This window comes from Tenrec ecaudatus, chromosome 7 (assembly GCF_050624435.1).
Source record: "Tenrec ecaudatus isolate mTenEca1 chromosome 7, mTenEca1.hap1, whole genome shotgun sequence".
NCBI classification, from domain to species: domain Eukaryota; kingdom Metazoa; phylum Chordata; class Mammalia; order Afrosoricida; family Tenrecidae; genus Tenrec; species Tenrec ecaudatus.
The window spans coordinates 90761009-90786865 of record NC_134536.1 but is presented as its reverse complement, the minus strand read 5'-3'; the positions used below and the strand labels follow the sequence as shown (position 1 = coordinate 90786865).

Here is a 25857-nt window from a genome sequence, read left to right as displayed (position 1 = left end):
TTTTGAAAGTTGGCAATACTGTAATCTTAAGCAGATGTGGAAGAAAGATGTCCCAGCTCTTTCTCATATGAACTGTATTAGTCACTTTGCTTTCCCATAAACAGATAACAATAACATTTTGTGGATTCTGTGGGATCCAGGAAAAGGGTAAAGTTTTTATTTTCAACCCCCACCCTGTCCCCATCCCCAACCCCAGGTTTAGAAGAAACTTCCAAACAGATTCAGAGTGATCCTGGTTGTAAGTGAAAATCAAGTAAGGGACATTTCAAATTCCTCACATACCAAACAATGTAAACACAAGAAGGAATATATAGGAAGATCTAACCACAAGTGAAAACTTTCAATTTCATAATCAGAATATGAAATACTTACTACAACATTTTAAAAATGTAGACATCATTATATCAACTCACCACATACACTAAAGGACCTTGAAATATGAATATGAATTAGCCTCAATACGGGCCACCATTTAATCGGTTTGGAAATAGCACTTTGTGAAATATTGGTCTAATTGAACTTGAATTTCATGACCAATGAAACTAATGGTAATTTGGCCAGCCATCTAGCTTACTCCCTGAACCCAAGTATTAGATCCACACAGCTAGAATCTTGGTTATCTTTCTCCGAGAATAGAGTCATGATATATTGATAGAATTAATTTCTATAATTTTAAATTTAGTATATGTGTATATCTTTTAAAAAACATTTTGTTGAAGGCTCTTACAGTTCTTGTAACAATCCATACATCAATGTATCAAGCACATATGTTGCCATTATTATTTTCTAGGTTTATTTTCTATTGAACCCTTGGTATCAGCTCCTCTTTCCCACCCCCTACCCCCACCACACTTGTGACCCCTTGATAAATTCTAAATTATTATTTTCTTATCTTACACTGGCCTTTGCCTTCCTCTCCCCATGCTTTCTAGATGTATATATCTTTAAGGAGCCCTGGTGGTGCAGTGGTTACACACTAGGCTGCTAACTGCAAGGCCAGCAGTTTGAAAACACCAGCTGTTCCAGGGAGAAAAATAAGGTTTTCCACTCTTGTGAAAAAAATACAGTCTCAGAAACCCACAGGGGCAGTTCTACCTGTCGTGTAAGGTCACTATGAGTTGGAATTGAGTAGGGGGGAATGAGTTGTGTTTTTTTTAAATCATTTTATTGGGGGCTTGTACAATTCTTATCACAATCCATACATCCATCCATTGTGTCAAGCACACATGTACATTTGTTACCATCATCATTCTCAAAACATTTGACTTCTACTTGAGCCCTTAATATCAGTTCCTCATTGTCCCCCATCCCTCCCCCCCTCCCTCATGAATGCTTCATAATTCATAAATTATTATTTTGTCATATGTTACACTATCTGATGTCTTCACCGCCTTTTTAATCTATGTATCTTTACTTATGAAAAGATATTCATACATAGGATTATAGAATTAAGCCTCTATATGTTTATATTACTTATTCAGTGCCACCGAGTCAATTCTGACTCATAGTGACCCTATAGGACAAGATAGAACTGCCCCTGTGAGTTACTGAGACCATAACTCTTTACAGGAATAGAAAGCCTCTTCTTTCTACTGCATAGCAGCTGACGGTTTTGAACCAATGACCTTAAGATTAGTAGTCCAACTTGTAACCACTATGCCATCAAGGTTCCTAAGATGCTTATCTATGTCTATACAATAGAGATATAATATACTATATGCATTTCTAGAACATAAGGAGTCAAAAATTATTGCTACAAAATAATAGAAAACTCATTAAACAAAAAGGCTAAAATGTTAAACAATTGTTTCTCAATTTTCTTCCTCCTGATTCCAGAGCTATACAAATCTGGAAGTAGTGTTTCTAGCTCTCTAACTCTCTCAAGGAATGCTTACTCATATAAGGCAGGCAGAACTGCTCCTGTGCATTTCTGAGACTATGTGTTTTGTTTTGTCTTTACAGAAGTGGGAAGCCTTGTTTTTTTCCATGGAGCAGCTGGTGATTTCAAACTGATGACCTTACCATTAGCAGCCTAATATGTAACTATTATACCACCAGGGCTCCTTAAAGATATATTCACCTACTAGATTTAAAATTGTACAGATGAATTCTATTGCTATATCATTATGCTTCTAGTTTCAGAGAGACTCGCCCGTGGGCACACCAGACAAAACTGTCCTGACTGATTGGCTGTCTCCTGAGCATTTCTCACGTGAATTGTAGCCTGTTAACTTTCCGAGTAAACACTCATAAGGGTGAGGCTTGCTTATGAGTTTTCAATGGTTACTGCAATGAATTATTGAACACAGCAAGAAAGTAAACTGCTGTGGGACCAACAGGGCGATGGAGGATAGAGGTCTCTCTAACCTCTCCTTTATGGTTCATTCACTTTAGGATTCCAAAGAGGTCGGATATGGTCTCCACGCCATTTTTATACATATGAATCCTCACATTTTATTTGGCATAAAACTGTGCATGTATGAACTAGAACTCTGTTAATACTTTTGATTTATGCTCACATGTATCCCATGAGCAAGTTTTTTTTCCTGCTGACCGACTTGTAAAGGTAAACAAGGATTAAACATACATATGTATGACATTTCTAGTTTGAACTCACCTAAAGTTTGATTTAAAGACTATATTCCAAGTTCTAAATTGCTATCAATTTTTAACAAAGTATTTTTAAGTTGTATCAACCACTTAAATGCAAACCTTATATTTTCAACAAAAGCCTAACATTTAAATCTTATTCCATGAGCAACAACAGCATTTAGTGATTGCAAATCAATGTTTTTACAAAAAAAAAACATTTTTCATTTTTAAAAAATAGATCTATTATCCCCTTAAACTCTTTAAATATAATGATACTAATATATTAAGGTGAATGATTTTCCCCCAATTGTTTTTTTATATAAAATTCACATACAGCTCCATAGTTAAGTTGTTTTAAAATGACTTTCATATACATCATTACAATCAGTTCTAGTGCACCCTCCCCACCCCTCGTATTTATTATTTGCTTCCCAATCCCCCTAAACTACCCAAACCTGTATCCTCGATAAGCTATTGTGTCAATTATTATCCCTATATAGCTGCACGGGGGAGGGGGAGGGCGAAAGAAAAGACCACTGGTAATATTAAAAGAAGACAGAGAGAATTTTTTTGTCAAGGAATAAGTGAGAAATATTTAAACCTAGTGCAAATTAAGAATGGGTTAAGAGGGAGGTCAACTGACCAAGTATCATAATATACCTCAGTTCCATCCTAAGGTGATTGCTTCATGTCAAATCAGGCAAAGTCAATACCAACTAAGAGAAACCTTATGTCTGCTGAAAAGAATCTACTTCATACTCTGTGTTATGAAATGAATGTTATATGAAACCATCCCTGCTAACCCAGTTACTTCTTTTTCTGCCAAGGCTTTCTAACTGTACTAACATGTGTGCCCCGGTGAACTTTCCAGTTACTGGGGAAAGTGCCTACTAACCCTTTCACGATAAGCCTTTTCTTTTGACAACAAAGAAGGAAAAAAAAAGAAAGAGCTGAGTTTTTGACACACTGCTCCATTTACTTGTTCCCTCTTCCTTTTCTAACATCTTGTTCTTCAGCCTCACGGAAGTAGAGAATCTTATATATCATTCCCCTGGAGCTAAGTACCTTCTGCTAATAGTGTCACCGATTAGCCAATGATACTAATTTTTAAAACATATTGAGAGGGGAACATTGAACATATGTAAGCAAAATACCTATCGAAAGACCTGTATTATCCCCTTGCACAGAACAAATCCTTAGATGAATGGATGCTATTCACACAAACAATGGAAGTTGGTGGTTCAGTTAAAACGTACAATAATATTCACTGACAATGTCAATCACATGTCTGCCAAAATAACACATATCTTAATACAGTTGTCTTCTGCTTCTTCACACATCATCTAATTTCAGTCTTAAATCCTTAGGTTACAGGTGTGTTTGAAGTAGAATTGTTTACCTAGTGGGGTTTCCACATGGGATCCCTCTGGTATGTCCACCGGAGCGTGTTGTGCGCTTTGAAGATCCATGATTCAATGTAAAAAAAACTGTTTAATGGACCACTAAAGTAAGCATCAATATAAGATCCATCAAGAAGTGTTTATTTCAGCATATAATACATGCTGAGACAACCTGAAGACCAACAAGTAAGTTGCATGTATATATTTTGTAATTTTATTTGGAAAGTATAGAAACCCCGTTGTGTTTGCTGCTGTTGGCTTGATGATACTGTTATTTTTAAATTGTGTTCAATCGATAATTATAGCCTCTGTTCATCTTCTAGAAACTGTTCAAATACAGAATGAGAGTCTGATATGCAGTAATTAGCTTGGTTCAATGTCAGAAATTTCTAACAACACAATTATTTGGCAGCAGAATTAAACTCCTCAAAAGGTGAATGATGATTAGCTTTTTATTACACGGGACATTCCTGAAGGCAAGTAGGCCTTGCTTTTCACGGCTCTAATTTACATCAGAGTCAATTAACCCTGATTTAATTAAATAACAATTCCTCAGCAACATGGTTCATATTTCATTTGTTATTGGTGTGGTGGTTATGCATTAGCCTGCTAACCTCAAGATCAGCAGTTCAAAACCACTAGATGCTCCATGGGCTTTCTACACCTGTAAAGAGTGGGCTTTCTACTCCTGTAAAGATTTCTACTCCTGTAAAGTCTTGGAAACCCACGGGGTAGTTCTACTCTGGCCTGCAGGGTTGTTATGAGTCAGAATTAAGTAGATGGCAGTGAGTTTGACTTTTATAGTGTATTATATATTAACATAAAGTTCCATTAAACATTCTCTCAAATGGAACTTTTAATACTTTTGTTAAGTCAATAATTAAAACTAACCCAGTCACGTAGGCATCTTTTCTGAACAGCATAGTTATGTTTTTATATTCACTAACTATAAGACAAATTTGTAATGCTAACCATCGAAGTACTACAACTGATTTTATAATGTGTGAAATTCAATGGCTTTTAAATCTGAGTAAAAGGCCTCAGCAGATCTAGGATGCACTCAAACCCTATTTTAGTAAGAACTGACCAGCAAGTCTATTTGGCAGAAAGCACACCTGTAAGCTAATGCCCATATATATGCCCACTGTAAGTGTGTGAGGTCATGCATCTTACAGGTGAAAAAAGATAGGCGGATCTTTGGGGTTTGTAGCATAACAGTCAAAAATAGCACAATTCTAAGTAACACAATATGAGGAGCGATTCATAAAGGGAAAGTTATTGTTTGGGTTGTCAAACTGAAACTGAGAACAAAAAGAAGGTTTATAATTCACATTAGTTGGCCAGAAAGCTTCCTTATCTTCTTGGCCACCTGTCATCTGCATCTCAGACTTCTAGGGCCATACTTGCTTCTACTTATACTAATTAACTTCTTGGCCTCTTTATACTTAAAAAATTTGTTAGACTTGTCTTTCAAGTTTTGGCTTCTCGTAACAGTCCTCTTTGCTGCCCATGTTTGGACAAGATGGTGAAGAATTTTTAAAGGCTTCCAAAATCAGTGAAAGAAGCGATTCAACAATCATACTAGCTAAACAGGTAGAAGACTGACAGAATTTTTACAGCCCTAGCATCCCTGGAAAAGCGCCCTGGTATCATAATGGATTATGCCTTGAGCAACACGAGATCAGCAATTTGAATCCACCAGCTGTCCCAAGAGAGAAAGATGAGGCTTTCTGCTCTCACAAAGATTAACAGCCTTGGAAAGCCTATGAGTTAGAATAGATTCCATGGCAGTGGGTTTGCAGTTTTTATCATTTCACCTGACAACTAAGCCCACTGCTATTTTGTTGATTCTGACTCATAGAGACCATATAGGACCAAGTAGAACTGACCCATACTGTTTCCAATACTATAATCATTATGGGAAACCTATCTTTCTCTAGTGGAACAGCTGATTAGTTCCAACTATTGACTTTTCTATTTGAAGTCAAACACTTAGTCACTGAGCTACCTTGCTCCTTCTAGTGTTAGCTGATTATAACCCAAATATGCACAAGAGAGTTGGATCATACTAGTGACAAATGTCTCTATTCCCAGAGTTTACAGCAACAATTGGCATATGGCAAATACTCAATATCTGTTGAACAAATTAATGTCAAAGGAAAAACATTTGATACTCAATGAAGGGTAATAATTCTTTTTAAAACATATTATTTGCTAAAGATGAGGCTGGCTACTCATGTAAAGATTACAGTTTCAGAAACCAACACTGGCAGTTCTGTCCTGTCTTCCTGGGTCATTATGAGTGCAAATTGACTCGATAGTAGTGAGAGATGTTATTTGCTAACTTCTTTCAAAATCTATTTCACAAATAAAAAATTTACCTATACCAAGTTACACTTCTGAAATCCAACTTTACTGAGTATTTAAGAGCATGCTGGGAAAGAGCTTGCATCTGGCATATTAAAAGGTGTCAAGAGCAATGTTTTTTAGGTCTACAAACATAAAACGTTCACTGGTAGAAAAATAATTTGCACACTTTCCAGATGTGTATGCAAAGTTTAGGCAGCATAACCCCAAGCTTAACAACAATTTCATGGAAAATTTAACATAACTTTAAAGCACAGATAGGGGAGGTAAATTAAAATGAACAAACATAGCAAAACCTACTCTAATTGCAATTCCTATCATTATGTGCTCACCTCTATGATACAATCGCTGAAGACAAATGCGTGCATAAGCAAATGTGGCGAAGAAAGCTGATGGTGCCCGGCTATCAAAAGATATAGCATCTGGGGTCTTAAAGGCTTGAAGGTAAACAAGCAGCCATCTAGCTCAGAAGCAACAAAGCCCACATGGAAGAAGCACACCAGCCTGTGCGATCAAGAGGTGTTGAAGGGATCAGGTATCAGGCATCATCAGAACAAAAAAATCTTACCATAGTGAATGGGGGGAGGGGAGTGTGGAGTGGAGACCCAAAGCCCATTTGTAGGTCACTGGAGATCCCCTTGCAGAGGAGTCTCAGGGAGGAGACGAGCCAGACAGGGTGTGATGTAGCAACGATGAAAAATACAACTTTCCTCTAGTTCCTAAGTGCTCCCCCTCCCCCCCACTATCATGATCCCAATTCTACCTTGCAAGTCTGGCTAGACCAGAGGATGTACACTGGTACAGATAGGAACTGGAAACACAGGGAATCCAGGGTGGATGATGCCTTCAGGACCAGTGGTGTGAGTGGCGAGACAGGGAAAGTAGAGGTAGGGTAGGTTGCAAAAGGGGACCGGATTACAAGGATCTACATGTGACCTCCTCCCTCGGGGACATCAGAAAAGTGGGTGAAGGGAGACGTCAGACAGGGCAAGCTATGACAGAACAAGGACAGATGCACTTTCATGTTCGCTACAGTACTGTTCACAAGAGCAAATAGTTTGAAATAGCCCCAAAAGTCCACCAATAAAGGAATAGATCAAAGAAGCCTTGGTACATACACACAATGCATCGCTAAATGTAATGATGAAGCCATTAAGTACCTCATCACGTGGTCAGACCTTGAGAACATTCTGCTCAGTGAAGTTAGTCAATCACACAAAGGCAAATATTTTATCAGACCACTGCTGTTAGAGCAAATTCCAGAACAAAAACAGGCAGGGGACCTTAGGTCAAACAGTCCCCCAATCCGACCACACAAGAAATGGGGGTGATAATGTTGTCTAACGCTTATAACTCTCCCAACACTCTCTTATTTGAACATCTTAAAGACCACTTATCTAGCAGAGACCTTACGTCACCTGGGGACAGCTCCTCATTAGGAAGGGAGTAGGAAAGGACCACTTCCTTGGATACGCGCAATCAATGCTAATGGAAGCATAAGTCAAGAGGTCAAAAGACATGTTGCATTAGGCAAATCTAATGCACAAGAATTTTGGAGTATTGAAATGCAATGGAGTTAGTTTGAGGACTAACATGAGCTTGACCCAAGCCATGGTATTCTCAATTGCCTCCTATGCATGTGAAAGTTGAACATTGAATAAGAAAGACTGAGGATGAATCGGTGATGCATTTGAACTATAGTGCTGGTGGAGATATTGAAAGTACCATGGATTGGCACAACAACAAACGAATCTGTCCTTGGAAGAATTACAGCAGAATGCGACTTAGAGGCAAGGATGGTGAGACTTTTACATACTTTGGACATGTTATCAGGGAAAATACAGCCCCTGAAAAGGGACATCATGCTTAGTAAAGTTAGGAGCAGTGAAGAAAAAAAAGGTAAAAGGAAGGGCCTCAATAAGATGGATTGAAACCGTGGCTGCAAAACGGGCTCAAACATAAGTACAATTGTTTTTTTTTTTTAAGCAAGAGAGAAGGGTCCCAACTTCAAAAAACCCTCCAGATTTCTTTTCCATCATCTCTAAACATTGGTATGAGTGGCTCTAAGAGGAGGGAAAAGTAAAATCAAAACAGACTTGGATTTTTCAGTGACATGCAAGTTTTTGTTTTTTTTTTTAAAATAACAATTGTGAGGATAGAACAGCACTGGGAGGTGTTTAGTTCTGTTGTATATTGGGCTTTTATGAGTCAGAACCCACTTTGTGGCACCTGACAAAAATAGAAGAGGACTTAATAGTCTATGCCAGGTGGCAATGCCCTATGGTCATCCTTACAGAGCGGACATTCCTGTGTTGGTGTTTAATACACTCCTGTAGAGATTTATGTCCAAGAGGAGGAGGGGAATGTGTCTGTCTGAAAGAAGATGATCTCACCTCTGCTGTGGGAAGGGGAAAGCTTACCCTTGGGGAAAACACTTGACATTACCTCTATGGCCCCCCAAGAGTGAGAAAGGGCCCAGTAGTACAACGGCTAATCATGCATTTTTAAGCAAGTTTATTTTCAGTTCTTGCTCACCCAGGCCCTAAACTATAAGCTAAGTGGACTTTATAGATCTTGTCATCTGGAGGCATTACAGCATACTAAAAAGGCCACACCAGAAAGCTCTCAGTTAGAAAACCCATTACATGAACCAGACTTTACCTTAAAAGCCTGTTGCAGATTAAAGCAACTACTATAACCCTTTACACGTAGAGTTGTAAAACACCCTTGGGAGAGAAGGAAAGGAAGATGGCTACCCTAGGGTCATGAAATTAGAAGTCATTCGACGTAGGTTCAAAGCTCTTCCTTTATAGAGTGCCTAATAGGTAAATTAAGACTATCATTATATATCTGTATTTTAAAGGTAATTTTATTGGGGGCCCTTTCAGATCTTAGGACTATCATATATTTTACACTTTCCTATTTTCTTATTTTCCTAAGACATGACTTAGCTCTGCAGATATAGTTCTGTTGTAGTGGGTGAGCATTAATGAACTTTGTACCCTGTGTCTCACCCTCATTATTTTCTTACACAGGATCTAGTCACTTACGTTTTTAAGATATATAATGTTACATTCCGTGTGCCTTAGTCTAAAATCTTTCCTAGATAGCAGCATTCTCTGTATCTCAACAATATTTAAAATTCTATATCCAGGCTGGTTTATAGATACTGTTATTAGAATTACTAAAGACTCCACAGAGGTCACTTAGCGTATCCCTCAAAAAACTAGTAATGTTGCCACTAAAGTGGAACAGGGATACACACACACACACACACACACACACACACACACACACACACACCTTAGCTATATAATTGAATACTCAACTATAAGCCTTAACTTAAGAATAATTAATTCCTATGATGTGGCCCCAACTCAAAACAGCTTCATGAAGGGATCACTGAATATAAGGGTGCTATAGGAAAGTGTGGTGAAGAAATCAGAAGATGCCCAGCAGCTATCAGAAAGTTTAGCATCTGGGGTCTTAAGAGTTTGTCTTAAAACAAGCAGCTGTCGAAGTTAAATGACAGCTAAGCCCACACCAAAAAAGCAAATCAACTTGTGTGAAACAAGGATTATAAATAACAAAATTCAAGATCAGAGGAGGGAAATGTATTAGAACTTAAATTGAGAGCACTCAGTTTGCAGAAGGCTATGGGTAACAGTGAAACCCCCAAATCTATTTGTATTGACTCCATGGGGAATAAGCCTCTATTGAGTACTGTCAGACCACTGGCCACAGATGGGAAAGCCCTGCCCACAGAGTATATCAGAAAGTGAATTATTACAGATATAGTTAAGCTAAAATTTAACATCTTATTATTTCTTATGCCTTTATCTCATTCTTAATTTGTTCTAATTTTTTTATTTAGAGTTTTCTTTTGGAATGGAAAAAATGTAACCAATGTCACTGAACAAACTGTATAGAAATTGGCAAAGGAAAACTTAACAGGCTGTGTAAACTTTCACTGGAAATACAATAAAATTTTATTTGAAAAAATCCTATGGGAGTAGTTGTACTCCATCCTATAGATTCCTTGTAAGTTGGAACCAACTAGATGGCAATGGGCTTATATGGAACAATATAATGGGGAATACTCTGAAAATAAACAATTCCCTCATAATAAAGCTATTTTTCTAATACTGATAGAACTTCTGAGTATAGAAATAAAGGTTCAATGGAATAATACATTCTTGAGTTTCATAAAAATAGAATCAGCCTATCTAAGACATTTACATTCATATAATAATAAAAGTGGAAAGATCTAAGTAGAAATAAGTCGTTGGGATTTTAAATAAAAACATGGCTAGAGTTAAATTGTAAACCTGATCTTTGTTGGATGAGACAAAGGAAAAAAATCTGAGTCATAAATATGATTTGAGTCATGTTCCTTAGTAACATGTTTGCTGATTTTTCTCATATTGACAGACATTCTTTCCACTTGTTTTTTTTTTTTAATGTGGTTTACATGCATTACTTTGGGACCACAGGAAGTAACAGGTGTTCTCTCATAGTCACTTGTTTTCATTAATTCCTTATGAAAGCAAAGTAAATTCTGCTCATCAAAGTGACCAAAAAAGTCTCGTAGATGTATATACAAAACTGCCTAAGTTATAAATAAGTCCTATTTATCTAAGAGGTCAAGCATAAAAAGCAATGATTGAAACAGGTGCAGCATGGTGGTCAGAAAGTCAGCCATTGAGTGGCCTGCAGCAGGGGAGGAAAAATGAAGGTTAAGCAGGCGAGAGAAACACCCTTGCCTGAGAGGCCAAGAATTTATGTGTATATCAGAGAAATAGAATAAAATGGAGAGAACATCATGCTATGAAAATACTATTATGACACCTTGTAGCAGAGGGCAGATGGTATGGTTTTAGATGAAGATTATTTTCTTAAATAGTATGGGATTGATCAAAACAAAATTCTTGATGTCAGCTAAAGTTAAGAAGGTTCTCTATTATAATCATCTGTGTGGCCATTTTCTAGTGTTTCCCAGTAAATTTTAATAATTTAAAGTAAGAGAGAAAATTTGTCTAAGTATATGAATGTGTATGTGTTTGCTGCAATAGTGGTTTTTATTTCTTTCATTAAAAATTTAACACTGATTGAAATTTTTTAAAATTATGGTTTAGATAAAAGTTTACATAACAAATTGGTTTTCCATTCAAGAATTCATACATATTTTGATTCATGACATTGATCAACATTGCTCACAAGGTAGGAGAACTCTTTCCACGGCCTCCCTGGTTTACTATTACCACTGGTCCTTCTGTCCTACTTCTTCCAGTCTTCTTAAGCTTTGTCATGGGCAAATTCAGCCCTTTTAAGATGGAATAGCTGACTTTAATACTTTTCGAGTGTTTTTGATCACTTTATAGGTCAATCTATTTTTTAGCAGTAAATTAAGTCACGCAGTGTGTTCAATCCTAGGTTGAAGGGTACTTAAAGTCTACAGTCATTGGAGTCCCTCCAATCTTCCTGAGTAAATATGGTAGTACAAGATTTTACTTGTAGAAAATTTTCTGAAAGCAGTAGCATACCAGCAGGTAGTTCTGAAAAAGTCTTTGGTGCTTCTCCGTTAAGAGAGCCTGGAAGTATAGCTCTTGTTGATCCTAGTTTCCTTACCATAGCTAAACCTTTAAGCATTTGTCTTTAAAGAAAAATAAAGCAACAACAATTGTTTTATTCAAGAATGAAATGAAACATTCAAAATTAGCGATCTCATTTTCTTCATAAAGTTTTCATTGGTCTTGCCTGTGTGATCACGAGGTGTCAAAGGGATCAGGTATCAGGCATCAAAGAACAAAAAAAAAATCGTATTATTGTGAATGAGGCAAGTGCAGACTGGGGACCCAAGACCCATCTGTAGGCAACTGGACATCCTCTGACATAAGGGTCGGGGGAAGGAGATGAGCCAGGCAGGATGCAGTGTAGCAACGTTGAAACATACAACTTTCCTCTAGTTCCTAAATGCTTCCTCCCCCTTACCGCCCCCACATTCATGATCCCAATTCTACCTTACAAATTTGGCTAGACAAGAGCATGTACACTGGTACAGATAGGAACTGGAAATACAGAGACTTCAGTACGAATGATCCCTTCAGGACCAGTGGTGAGAGTGGCAATACCGGGAGGGTAGGAGGAGGGTAGGGTAGAAAAGGGGAACCGATTACAAGGATCTATGTATAATCTCCTTCCTGGGGGATTGACAACAGAAGAGTGGGTGAGGGGAGACGTTGGACAATGTAAGATATGACAAAATAATAATTTATAAATTATCAAAGGTTCATGAGGGAGGGGGAGTTGGGAGGGAGGAGAAAAAATGAGGAGCCGATACCAACGGCTCAAGTAGAAAGCAAATGTTTTGAGAATGATCATGGCAACAAATGTACAAATGTGCTTGACACAATGGATGGATGGATGGATTGTGTTGTACAAGCCCCCAATAAAATTATTTTAAAAAAAACAGAAGACAGGAAAAAAACCACAATAAAAAGTTTTCCTAGGTCTTCTATCACCATTTCGCCCTTCTTTATTTCATAAACAAAAGTACATAGCCGTATTATAGTAATAATGTATTCAATGGCTTCTTTGTTGCATTTGACTTATATAAATATCGATTCTACAAACAAATATGAGGGGGCTTCAAAAGTGCGTGGTAAAATTCCATTATCTTCCAATCCCATTTTTCCCTCAACTTGAAATATCTCCTCTTAGGCGCAGTTTTCATTTGCTTTTAAATACCCAGCTGTAAATCTTTACAGGGGCAGATAGCGTCATCTTTCTCCTGTGGAGCTGCTGGTGGTGTGAGCTACAAGGCTTGGAGGTCAGCAGTCCAGCCTGACAGTACCATCTGTGTTCCTTTCCACGTGCATTGCCTTGATTAATGTCGCCACTTAAAATGGTGCAGCTAAACTCAGCCTTACACAGAATTACACAGCAGACATTCAAAATTAAATAAGGAACATCCTTAGAAATAATTGTAGCACGTTAACTTGAACTTAAACTCTGCAGTTTCTCAACTATTTATATCAGTAAGTATAACTTATCAAATACGTTAATAAATAATAAGGATAAATAAATTGGCCATTTAAAAAATAGTCAATACTAATTGGTAAATACTTAAACCTTGGGTATTGAGAGATTCAATATATTCTCAATATTACCAAGCTGATGAAAGCACTTTTTTGCTATTGGACTCAACTTCTGAAGCATAAACATTATAATAAAAAGAAACCAAAAGTACGTTTTTAGTTACAGTTGATTCTAGTGATGAATTTATTTCTATGAAAAACCAAGGCAACATAAATTTGTTTTTAAATCATACATGGTTTCTGTGGCCACACAGCCATAAATGGGAGAACTGTTAGTAAGTGTGACAAATTCTCTCAGAACATATGCTAACTTTGGGTGAAAGCCTCTTTTTTATGAAGGAAAAGGGAAGATTATACAATAATCCTTGGCCCATACATAAATGGTAATTAGAATTAGTGAAAACACAGTCTGTGCTTAAATGACATGCTGTAGATTTAACTGGAAATCATAGTTCATGTTTGGATGTTCTGATTCTTCCTTCTGGACCTTTCTGAATTGTACTAACTCATGCTCAGTCCCCACCTCCTCTTTTGCTTCTTCTACCACAAAAGGGTCAGAAACAGCCACAATGAAAATAAGATCAGATTTCACCAGTTTCTAGAAACAACAAATTACAGACTACCAAGAAGAATGAAACCGCTTGCTCAGGTAATTTTGTTAACTGCTTCATTCAGCACAATTATGCACTTCAGTAATCACAGGTTATAAATAGTTTTGTGAGAATAGTATCTGCAAGGAAACCAGCAGAGAAACCCTTTTGGGAAGAAATACCATGTTATCACTTAGCTAGTAACAGGTAAAGCTTTCTAATTATTAAGCTGCAAACTGCATATAACTTGATAATTTTGTATAGTTTATTATGTTATCTTTATATGTTGAAATTTAATTCAAATACAGATAAAATAAAAATTATACATACTTGGAAGAAACAGCCTTCATGAATTCATCCAAAAAATCATCATATTCACGGCCTCTCACTCTCCTTTGCCGTAGTCCAATATACAATGGATCCTTAAGTAACTCCTATTAAACAATAAAATAGAAATAACAATAAGCAGATTTAGCCTCTGGTGAAGCCCCTCAGGTGATAGTTCAAAGAAGTTCGATTATGGCAGACATAGTCAGGTCAAAATGTAGTATGTTATCATTTGATCTCCCTTTTGACCATTTTCAAGCTGTTTCAGTTTAAAAATAAAACGTGAAGGGAAGTACATGTGGTTAAGCCTGGCCCATGGACCAGGGATGTGAATAACCGTGTTAACATGCAAAATGCATTGCAAGTGGGTTGCTGCAGATGCTGGTAGGTTAAAATTTAACACCGTATCATTTGATCTTCATTATGACCCACTTAAACTTGCTCTAGTTTTTAATATTTTTTGCTTTCGTTCTGATTGAGGTTTTTAATCTGTTTTAGTTTGTTATTGTTGCTAGTTTGTTTGTTTGTTTTTTAATGTTCTTCTGTATATGAAATCCAGTATAGGAAAATCTATGGAAAGAGTAACTGGTTACTTTGGGGACATAGCAGGGCAGATTTGGGGAGAATTAGAGTATAAGAACGAAGAAAATGTTGGGAAACTGATTGTGGTCATGATTTTACAACTTTTTATGATGTGACCAAATTATTGAATTATATGATATGTGAATTATATGCCAATAAAACTATTGGGGGGGGTGAAAATACCATGAAAAAAAAAAGAACTATCAACGAATCACTTAATCTTTCTGAGCCTCCGTTTCTTCATCTGTATAACAGGGGTATAACTAGAAATAAAATGCTTCTCTGCTGATTCAGAATTAACCTACAGACTTATTGCTTAGTACTGTCTATAGGTCTATAGTACTCGTGTACTAGAAGCTTGGTGGTGCTGTCAGGTAAGTGGTGGACAGCAAACTGCAAGGGCAGCAGTTCAAACCCACCAGCTGTTCCCCGGGGCAAAGATAAGGTTCTTTGTTCCCAGCCTGGAAAGTCCTATATAGAGTTACTATGAGTCAGAATCGACTTGATGGCTGTGGTCCTGATTTTTGGTAATCAAACACCAACTAAAAATAATAATTACTAAACATTCAAAACATTACAGGAGATTCTGAGAGGGAGGAATAGAAATAAAATCTCTTGGTGGGGCTAATTAGAAAAACTCAATTAATATTTTGTAAGCAAAATTAACCACCCAAAGAAATATTAACTTTTGAAATACTAATGTAGGGATTAGAAAGATAACAATTTTCTTTTAAGATTTGATTCCCTTCTGAACACAAAATATTGCAGTAACACTGTGCCTCCAGGGCTCCTCTCTTTATATATACTAGCAGGGAATATTTGAAAAATGAAATAAAATATGCAACTTCATTTACAATAGCATGCCCTAAAGTATGAAACTCAGGAATATAATTAACAAAGTATGTGCAAAACCTACACAGTAAGCTTGGAAAATACTGTTAAAATAAATTAAAGATTTAAACTGCTTTTATAGGGTGTTAAAAATAAGGCAACTCATGTCATGTAACAGTGAAACTGAGAAAACGCTACACCTTTAGTGTTTTGCTTTAGGAAAAAAATGTACCTAAGGAACTTGTGAATATTACTAGTAAGATTTTGACTTAGAATGCTGAGTTTATAACTCATTCCTAAAATTGTATTATAAGTTATTTTAAAACTGATCCTCAGTTTGTGAACAAAATGTAAAGGAAATATAGGTGACCTAGGATTTTCTGGTAAAAAATTCCCTAAGTAAAGTAAGACTGGAGGTCAAAGATCAAATTAAGAGTGTGGGTTTAGCAACTTTTTGAAAACCTCTGAATATATTAAGGTGAAACCTAACAGACTCTATGGTGAGATAAGTGGTTCTCAGAGCTCTTTGGCATGCTACATGTGCAGAGATGGAATACTTTACAAAGAATTGCAGGTGAGGTCTACAAATTATAAGATCACTCCCCAAGCTGCTTAGTCCTGTGTAACACTCTAAATTCCATATTTTGTCCAATAAACCTACCAGTAGTCTGTAAGAGATATTGTCCCAAGATGTTGAAATATAAACATTTCCCATAGCGAATTTATACTTTACTTCCTGGTAACCTGCCTCTCTGTAGGGGCCTTCCATTTCTTCCCAAAGCAAGTATGTGTTATGGCCAAATTTGGTCTACCTGATGAACAAATTGTCCTACCTGCACAAAGTACAATCACAACCTTCCAATCACCCTGGAATGAAAGAACTTTGTTGAAGGAACCAAAATATGTCACCAAACTAAATCAAACATTTGAAAGCCAAAGATCCAATAAGCTATTTCCTTGTAAAGAATCACAACCTCACCCTAATGCATATTCATAACCCTTCCTTGGGCTTTGTTATATATTCATAATTCCCTCAATGTTACTTGCTGGTATAAAATTGAAAATTCTCTTTTTTGACAAACTTGCTCTGGCAACTCTAGTCCCTGCTTGACCAACCAACATAAAACTATTCCCATTCACTCTCACTCAATCTGTTTCTCAGCCACTCCGAGAACGACTGGGGTAGGTAACATCTGCGAAGTTTGAACTGTGGGCCATGATCCCATAGGAGGTCGCATAACTGAATGTGGAGGCTGAGAAAAATTTGGCAACAGTAAAAGGTTTCTGAACAAACAAGATCAAGAATTAACTCAAAAGAAAATGAATAATGAATCTGAGGTGTTTCTGGCAGTACTTGCTTCTATAGCAAATTTCTCAGGAAAAAAAGGGGTCATAAGTGGAAAAAGTTTAAGAACCCCTGGAAAGAATGGGTATAATATTATGTTAACATTTTTAAAAACTTGAAATGAGTAGTTAAGACAAAGACAGTTCAATGCTTCTCTGGGTCCCCAATGACCACAGGCAAGAAGCAAATGAGAATGCTATTAAGCTGCAAAAATGGGGAATATCTTACAGAAGTCAGAGATAAGATCCCAAAAGGTGAAGAAAAAGCCTCAGACAACAATTACATGGTGCTACATGACTCCTGCTTTAGGGAAAGTGGCTAGGTTCAAAAAGAGTCCTGATCACCCTTCAAAAGTTGAAGTGATTCTTCTGAAAGAACACCCTCTGCTCCCTGAGCAAGTAGCCTGGCAACATATATCAGGTGGAATTTCAGAAATGCTACGGACCAGTGAACACTGCATGATTCCTACTCTTTTCTTTTGTTTGCTTAATACATGGACTGTTATTTGTGGAGTGAAGGTGGGGGCACCGTGGGATGACAGATCCACTCTTGGGGAGAGACAGACCAGGGTGTTGTGGGTGCCAGGAGCCTTTAGAACTCCTCACTCTATTCTCGCCATTCACAGACTCTGTGGCCACTTCTTCATAATCCTCCTCAAAGGCAACCATGACCTCTTGGGCCTTGGAGAACTCTCCTTCCTCCATGTCCTCACCAATGTACCAGTGCACAAATGCTCATTTGGCATACATCAAGTCAAACTTGTGGTCGAGGCAGGTCCACTCCTCAGCGATGGCTGTGGTACTGCTTAGCATGCAGAGGGCCTGCTGCACCTTGCCAGGTCCCCCCAGGCACCACTGTCAAAGGCTTGTAGTTGATGCTGACCTGGAAACCAGTGGGCACCAGTTCGCAAACTGGATAGTGTGCTGTCTTGATGGTGGCAATGGCAGTATTAAAATCCTTGGGCACCATATCTCCATGGTAGAGAAGGCTATGTACATCTGGTTGGCGGGTTCAAAGCAGGCACTGGAGATCTCAGCCACTGAGAGCTGCTCACGGTAGGCCTCCTCAGCTGAGACACTGGGTGAGTATGTAACTAGGGGAAAGTGGAAGCATGGATAGGATGCCAGATTGCTCTGGAACTCCATGAGGTCCATGTAGAGGGTGCAATGAAGGCACCGAAAGACAGTGATGGATGACAATCTGGCGAATGAGCTAGTTGATGTTGGTATAGGTCAGGTGCTCAATGTCCTGTTTCTGGTGGCAGATGTCATAGATGGCCTCATTGTCCACCATGAAGACACAGTCTGCATACTCCATAGTGGAGTAGGTGGTCAAGATGGTGTTAAAGGGTCCACAACTACTGTGGACACCTGGGGAGCAGGTTAAATAGCAAATTCCAACTTGGACTACTTGGCGTAGTAAACAGAAAGCTGCTCCATCAGCAGGGAGGTGAAGCCTAAGCCAGTGCCACCCCCGAAAGCTAGGGAAGATCAAGAAGCCCTGAAGCCTGGAACACTGGTCTGTCACTTTTCAGATTCGCTCCAGTGTCAAGTAGATGAGCTCCATCCCCACAGTGTAGTGGCCACAGGCGTAGTTGTTAGCAGCGTCTTACTTTTCATTTCTCAGCTGCTCAGGGTGGAAAGGCTGCTTATAAATGCCTGTTATTACCCATCTATGAAGCTGACTCTAGGTCTACAAAACCAGCCTGGTCAGGGCACCTGTCTGTCAGTCCTAGTCTCACTGAAGAAGGTGTTGAACAATCATCACCACTTCCCAGGGTCTTGTTGCTGACCATGGTGCTATTGGGCTCGATGCTGTGCTCCAGGCAGTAGTGCTCCCAGCAGGCATTGCCTTCATGGATGGAAATACACTCACACATGGTTTTTCCAAAGCTCAGGGACTACAGACAGGCCACAAGTCTCCAGCAACACCAGGAATCCCAGCCGATTCTTTTCATTTTGAATGCGAGTGTTGATTACGATTATGGTGTCCTGGGTTATGTGTTGAGCTGCTTAACCACAAGGCCAGCAGTTCTAAACTACCATTCTCTCCTCGGGAGGAAGATGAGTCTTTCTACTCCCATAAAAAAGTAGAGTCTCAGAAATGCATAAGGCCAGTTCTATCCTGTTCTATAGGGGCAACTATGAGTCAGAATTGACTAGATGGCATTAAGTTTGGTTGTGGTTTGGTTACTATCTCACTGTTGTATGTTTGGTGTATAGGAATAAATAAGAGGAAGTACACCAGAGAACCAAACTCAAAGAGCCTCATTTAACTCTAGATGTAATTTAAATGACTGGATGATAAACTCTGGGTCAGTTATTGGGCCGAAATTTCCTAGTGGCATAGTGTTTACCCATTGGGCTGCTAACCACAAAGTCAGCAGTTTGAAATGACTTGCAGTTTTGCTGGAGAACGATGAGTCTTTCTACTCCCATAGAGTTACAGTCTTAGAAACTCACAAGGGCAATTCTACCCTGTCCATTTTGGTGCATTGATAGCAGTGAATTTAGAGGATGGTGAGCAGATTTTGCATGAAAATGTACATAATTTGTGAAAGATAAAGATTCATATGGAAGAGGGCCCCAACTGTTCCAGACATCTCAGCCCAAACTACCAGTCCACAAAGTTAATGATTAACAAAATAGTAATTTTGAAGTCACTCGGTTTAGGATAGTTTGTTATAGAAAAATGATATATTCTTGTAGGTAGGCATGTGATGCTAAAGATGTTGAGCTATTTGAATCATCTGCGTTGACATTTACTCGAAGTCAAAAGAGATTATGATCTAGTGTACACCAGTTGTCCCAGTGCAATTATTAGTAGTACTCTCTTTCATCGTCACTGGGTCCTGATTTGGCCAGTAAACCACGTACTCATCCTACTTTTAATTATAATGCATTACTCGGCAAAGAGTTAAGTCCTCTTGGTTAGCTGAAAGTTAGCATGCTAAATTATAAAAACGCATTTCAGATGAAATATAAAATCTGAAACCAAGTTTGTTATAGAGCCATCTGCTCCTTGAGGCATAAAAACTTTAAACAATCTACTGGCAGGCTTCTGAACAGCTAAAGTTGAAGTGCCAATGTGCTCAATGGCTGCCAGAATTAAAATACTTCAATGTCTGGAATATATTTGGCCTTTTAAAATGTGAATTAGAAAAAGAACAAAATTGAGAAAAGATGTTACATGTTTCCCCATCTTTCTTCCTCCATCCTTTCCCATACTAATAATTAAAATATATATCACAAATAAGTCTATCTACAAATTGGAGTCAATGCTGAAGATTTATGAACAAAATATAGCCCTTGAAATAAATCCCACAAATAGTAAAATTCCTATAATTATAATTCTTTCGGTTCCTGTAAAAAATGACTGTTTTTAAAAATGTGCATGATAATTAAGGCTTGAGTAATGAATGTATTCTTAGAGATCTGGATGACAAGAATGCATTTAACATTTACAAATGGTCATTCAACAAAATTATTCCATTTTCATGATGGTACCACAGATCAAGCGGCCTGCCATATAAGAAATAATATAAATTCACTAGATTAAACACTCAGCAGCTCTCTTCTTGGGGAATAAATGAGAGAGTCAGAAGCTATTTAGAAGGCCTAACCATTTTGAGTGTTTGCGTAACATCAATTCCACTATTTATTCCCCCAGCAGAGATCACACATAACGGAACTCTGGAGACAAAATGAGTTAGCACCTTCAGCTGCTAACAGGTCAGTGGTTCATATCTACTAATCCTTCCTTGGGAGAAAGATAAGGTTCTCTACTCCTGCCGAAGCCAGCCACTGGGGGCATGCAGCAGAGCAGTGGGGGGAGCAGAGCAATGAAGTCCCCAGGGATAGTTGTGGGGCCAGGGCATGCATGGCACCCCATCAGACTCGACGGGAAAGCACTCCTAAAGGACAATAAATAGACCCTGAACTATTTATATGGTTTTTTTGTGTGTTGTTGTAGCTATTGTGCTATTTTCCATTGTTGCTTCGTTGTACTCAGTCTTATGATGGTGCATATTGTGTCACTGCATTTCTACCTGGAAGAGATAGGCAGGATAAACAAGCCAGAAGAGAGAACAATGGGATGACAGTTCCAGAGGGGACATGGGAGAGGGGGAGATGGGGGAACGGAAGTGAGTGTTAACAAACCCAGGGACAAGGGAACAACAAGTGATTCAAAATTAGTGCCAAGGAGGATATAGGAGTTCAGCCAGGGTTGAACCAAGGGCAATGTAACCTAGAGGAATTCCTGAAACCCAAATGACGGCTGAACATGATAGTGGGACAAGAGGAAAATACAAAGAAATAGAGGAAAGAACTAGGAGGTAATGGGCAGTTAAATACAGGCATATACAGATGTAAATATATTTATATACAATGAGGGGGAAACAGATATATGTACATATATTTATGGGTTTAGTATTAAGGAAACAGATAGACAGTGGGCCCCTACTCAAATACTCCAATACAAGAATACTTTGTTCTAACAATTCTGCAGTCCGAGATGCTCACCTTCCTGGCATGATCGCTGAAGACAACGAGTGTACAAGCAAATGTAGCGAAGAAAGGTGATGATGCCTGGCTATCAAAAGATATAGCATCTAAGGTCTTAAAAGCCTGGAGATAAATAAGCGGTCATCTAGCTGAGAAACAACAAAACCCATATGGAAGAAGCACACCAGCCTGTCCTGGTTCAATCACTAAGGACAAAGCGGGTGCGTAAGTAAATGTGGTGAAGAAAGTTGATGATACCTGGCTGTCAAAAGATATAGCATCGGAGGTCTTAAAGGCTTGAAGATAAACAGGTGGTCCTCTAGCTGAGAAATAGCAAAGCACACCAGCCTGTGAGATCACAAGGCATTGAAGGGATCAGATATCAGGCATCAAAGACCAATAGCATTGTGAATGAGGGGGAATGCGGAGTGGGGACCCAGGGTCCATCTGCGGGAAATTAGACATCCCCTTGAAGAAGGGTCGCGGAGAAGTGATGTGCCAATCAGGGTGCAATGCAGCAATGATGAAACATACAATTTTCCTCTAGTTCTTGAATGCTTCTCCCACCCCCACCTCACCATTATTATGATCCCAACTCTACCTTACAAATCTGGCTGGACCAGAGGATGTACACTGGTACAGACAGGAACTGGAAACACAGGGAATCCAGGACAAATGAACTCCTCAGGATCAGTGGTGAGAGTGGCGATATCGGGAGGGTGGAGGGAAGGTGAGGGAGAAAGGGGGAACCTCCTCCCCGGGAGACAGACAATGGAGATGTGGGTGAAGGGTGACGTTAGATGGTGTAAAATATGAAAAAATAATAATAATCTATAAATAATTAAGGGTTCATGGAGGAGAGGGGAATGGGAAGGGAGAGAAAAATAAGGAGCTGATATCAAGGGCACAAGTTTTGAGAATGACGAGGGTAACAAATGTACAAAAATGCTTGATACAATGGATGGATGGATGGATTGTGATAAGAGTTGTACGAGGCCCCAGTAAAATGATTAAAAAAAAAGATTTATAGACAATTCTACTCTGTCCTTTAGGTTCACTATAAATCAGAATGAACTCAATGGCAGTGAGTTTGTTATTTTTATTTTTATCACATATACTGCATAGAGTGCCACTATAAGATTTACAAACATAAGAGAAAGAAAAAGAGTAAAGTACAAGGCATATAGAAATAGAAGGACCCTTCCCACCCGCCCCAAGAAGAATGCACTTCAGAGAACAGCACTGAAGCTACAGCTTGGGGAGAGGGGCACGCCTGATTAGAGCACACAGGAGAAACGAAGAGGGATGGAGGGGAGGATAACACATCCTGGCCACCAAGCCCCAAGGAAAATATTCCTGCTCAGAGCAGACAATACATGGAGAGGACCAAGGGGCCGGTCTGACCACAAGATACTATGTCTTTCACTGAACCAAAGCACTACGGGAGAGAACACTGGAGACACAGTGTGGGAATTGTGCCCAATCTGACCCCATCACACTGAGGCGAAACACTAAGGGCATGCAACAGAGCAGGAAGGGAAGCAAAGGGGAATACCAAAAATAGACTTTGGAGGCAGAGTGTGGTACCCCATCAGACTTGACTGGAAAACATTCGTGAAGGCCAACAAACAGAACTTGAACTATTTATAGACTTTTCCATTTTTGTCAGTGACTTTCTTTTTGTTATTTTGTTTTTGTTGTTGTCATCATTGTTTTGTTGGTTTTGACTTCCTTTGTTGTTTTGTTTGGCTTTGCCTGGTTTTTGTGCATAACAATGTCTCTGCATGTCTATCCAGATAAGGTAGGCAGGATAAACAATTCAGAGACAAAAAGAATGGTACCAATGGTTCCAGGGAGATCCAGGAGAAGGGGAGGTGCGGGAAAGGAAGGAGGGGGAAACCAACCCAGGGACAAGGGAACTAAAATCAATGGAGAGAAGGGCGAGGATTCCTAATAGGGCTTAATCAAGGGCAATGTAGCAGCGAGGAATTACTAAACTTGAATGAAGGCTGAGCATGATGGTGGGACAAGAGGAAAATAAAAGGAAATAAAGGCAAGAACCAAGAGGCAAAGGACATTTACAGAGGTTTAAATACAGATGTACATATGTGAATATATATATATATACACACACACACACACGAGAGGGGAACAGGTCTATATACTTATATCTATATGTTAAGAATCAAGGTTATAGATGGACATTGGGCCTCGACTCAAATACTCCCTCAGCACAAGAACATTTTGTTCTAGTAATCCAGCATTCTGTGATGCTCACTTTCCTAACACAATCGCTGAAGACAAAATGGGTGCATAAGCAAATGTGGTGAAGAAAGCTGATGGTACCTGGCTATCAAAAGATATAGCATCTGGGGTCTTAAAGGTTTGAAGATAAACAAGTGGTAATCTAGCTGAGAAGCAACAAAGTCCACATGGAAGAAGCACACCAGCCTGTGAGATCATGAGGTGTCTATGGGATCAAGTATCAGGCATCTAAGACCCAGAACAAAAGCATACCCAATGTGAATTTGCCAGGGGATGGGGCGGGTGGGAGGGGGGAGTGGAGACCCAAAGCCTAACTGTAGACAATTGGACATCCCCTCACAGAAGAGTCACAAGGAAGAGATGAGTCAGTCAGGGTGCAGAATAACACCAATGAAACATACACCTTTCCTCTAGTTCTTTAATGTTTCCTTCCCCGCACTATCATGACCTCAATTCTACCTTACAAATCGGATTAGACCAGAACATGCACACTGCTACAGGTAAGAGCCCAAAACACAGGGAATCCAGGAGAGATAAACCCCTCAGGGCCAACATTGTGAATAGAGATCCAGGAGGATAATTTGAAGGTGGGGGAGAAAGGAGGAATCAACATACAACCCCCTCCCACTGTCTTAATCCATCTTCTTAATGCTATTCTTTTTCGCTGCCCTTCTGCTTTACTAAGTATGGGGTCTTTTTCTAGGGACTGGTCTCTCCTGACAACATGTCCAAAGTATGTGCGACAAAGTCTCATCATCCTTGTCTTTAATGAGTATTCTGGCTGTACTACTCACACAGTAGTAGAAGTGAATTTTACTTAGCAACTGTTTCGTCAGTGGATTGTGAATCGCTAACTGAAAGATGAGATAAATATGCAAATACCCTTCCTAAATGAATGTTTTACCATAATGAGTGTTATTTATGCAAGCATTTCCGGCTTTTTGATTGATTGATTCTTTAATATTGCTTTAGTTGAAAGCTGAAAAAATTTAAGGCATCAGGCAAGTGTGGCTTTAAAGTAAGTGAGGGATGTTTTATCAACTCTGCTAATTTCTTCTCTACTTTTATTGCCACTCAATTCAATATGGCTGTTTATAATTTAAAAAGAGAAAAAAGAATGTAACATATGTAAAAAAATAAAGTTTTCTAGGTTATTCTTGATATGAAATTAAGTGGGCTTATCAATTAGATTTTAAATTTTTAAATTATGAAGTGTAAAAATGAATGAATATTCATACAAGATATGAGATCTAAAACTATTACTATAGACATGTTATGACTCAAAGTAGTTTTATACATTTGAAAATGTGGTGGCATAAAAATACTATTACATTTTAGACAAAATGATCAAAAAATGAATTGCATTAGGTAAATCTGCTACACAAGACCTCTCTAGAGTATTGAAAAGCAAGGATGTTATTTTGAGGACTTAAGGTGAGCCTTATCCAGGCTGGACGTTGAGTATGGAAGACCGAAGAAGAATCCATGCATTTCAACTGTGGTGCTAGAGAATAATATTGGAAGTACCATGAACTGCTGAAAGGGCAAACTTATCTGTCTCAAGGACCCCTGGTGGCATAGTGGTTAAGCACTGGGCTGAGATCCAAAAGGTTGGTTGTTAGAAACCACCAGCAGCTCCACAGGAGAAAGAAGGCTTTCCTATTCCTATAAACAAAACAGTTACAGTCTTGGGAACTCACAGGGGCAGTTTTACCCTGCCCTACAAGTCATATGGCAGTGAGTGAGATCTGTCTTGGAAGAAATACAGCCAGAGTGCTTCTTAGGGCCAAGGATGGCGAGACTTCATCTTACATACTTTGGATATTGTCAGGAGAGATCAAGCCCTAGAAAAGAACAACATGCTTGGTAGAGAGGAAGTCCCTCAAGCAGATGGACTGACACACTGCAACATTGGGCGTAAGCACAGGTACAGGAGACCAGGCACTGTTTTGTTGT

General features: G+C 38.8%; 1 protein-coding gene across 2 annotated transcripts in view; it reads right to left on the bottom strand.

Annotated features, from left to right (window-relative positions):
• ME1 (malic enzyme 1) overlaps nt 1–25857 on the bottom strand; it is a 178169-nt gene that overhangs the window by 68547 nt on the left and 83765 nt on the right. For both annotated transcript variants that reach the window (XM_075554825.1, XM_075554826.1), the window contains exon 6: nt 14377–14480. In XM_075554825.1, coding sequence (XP_075410940.1) covers nt 14377–14480 — 104 coding nt within the window. The remainder of the gene's footprint in view (nt 1–14376; nt 14481–25857) is intronic.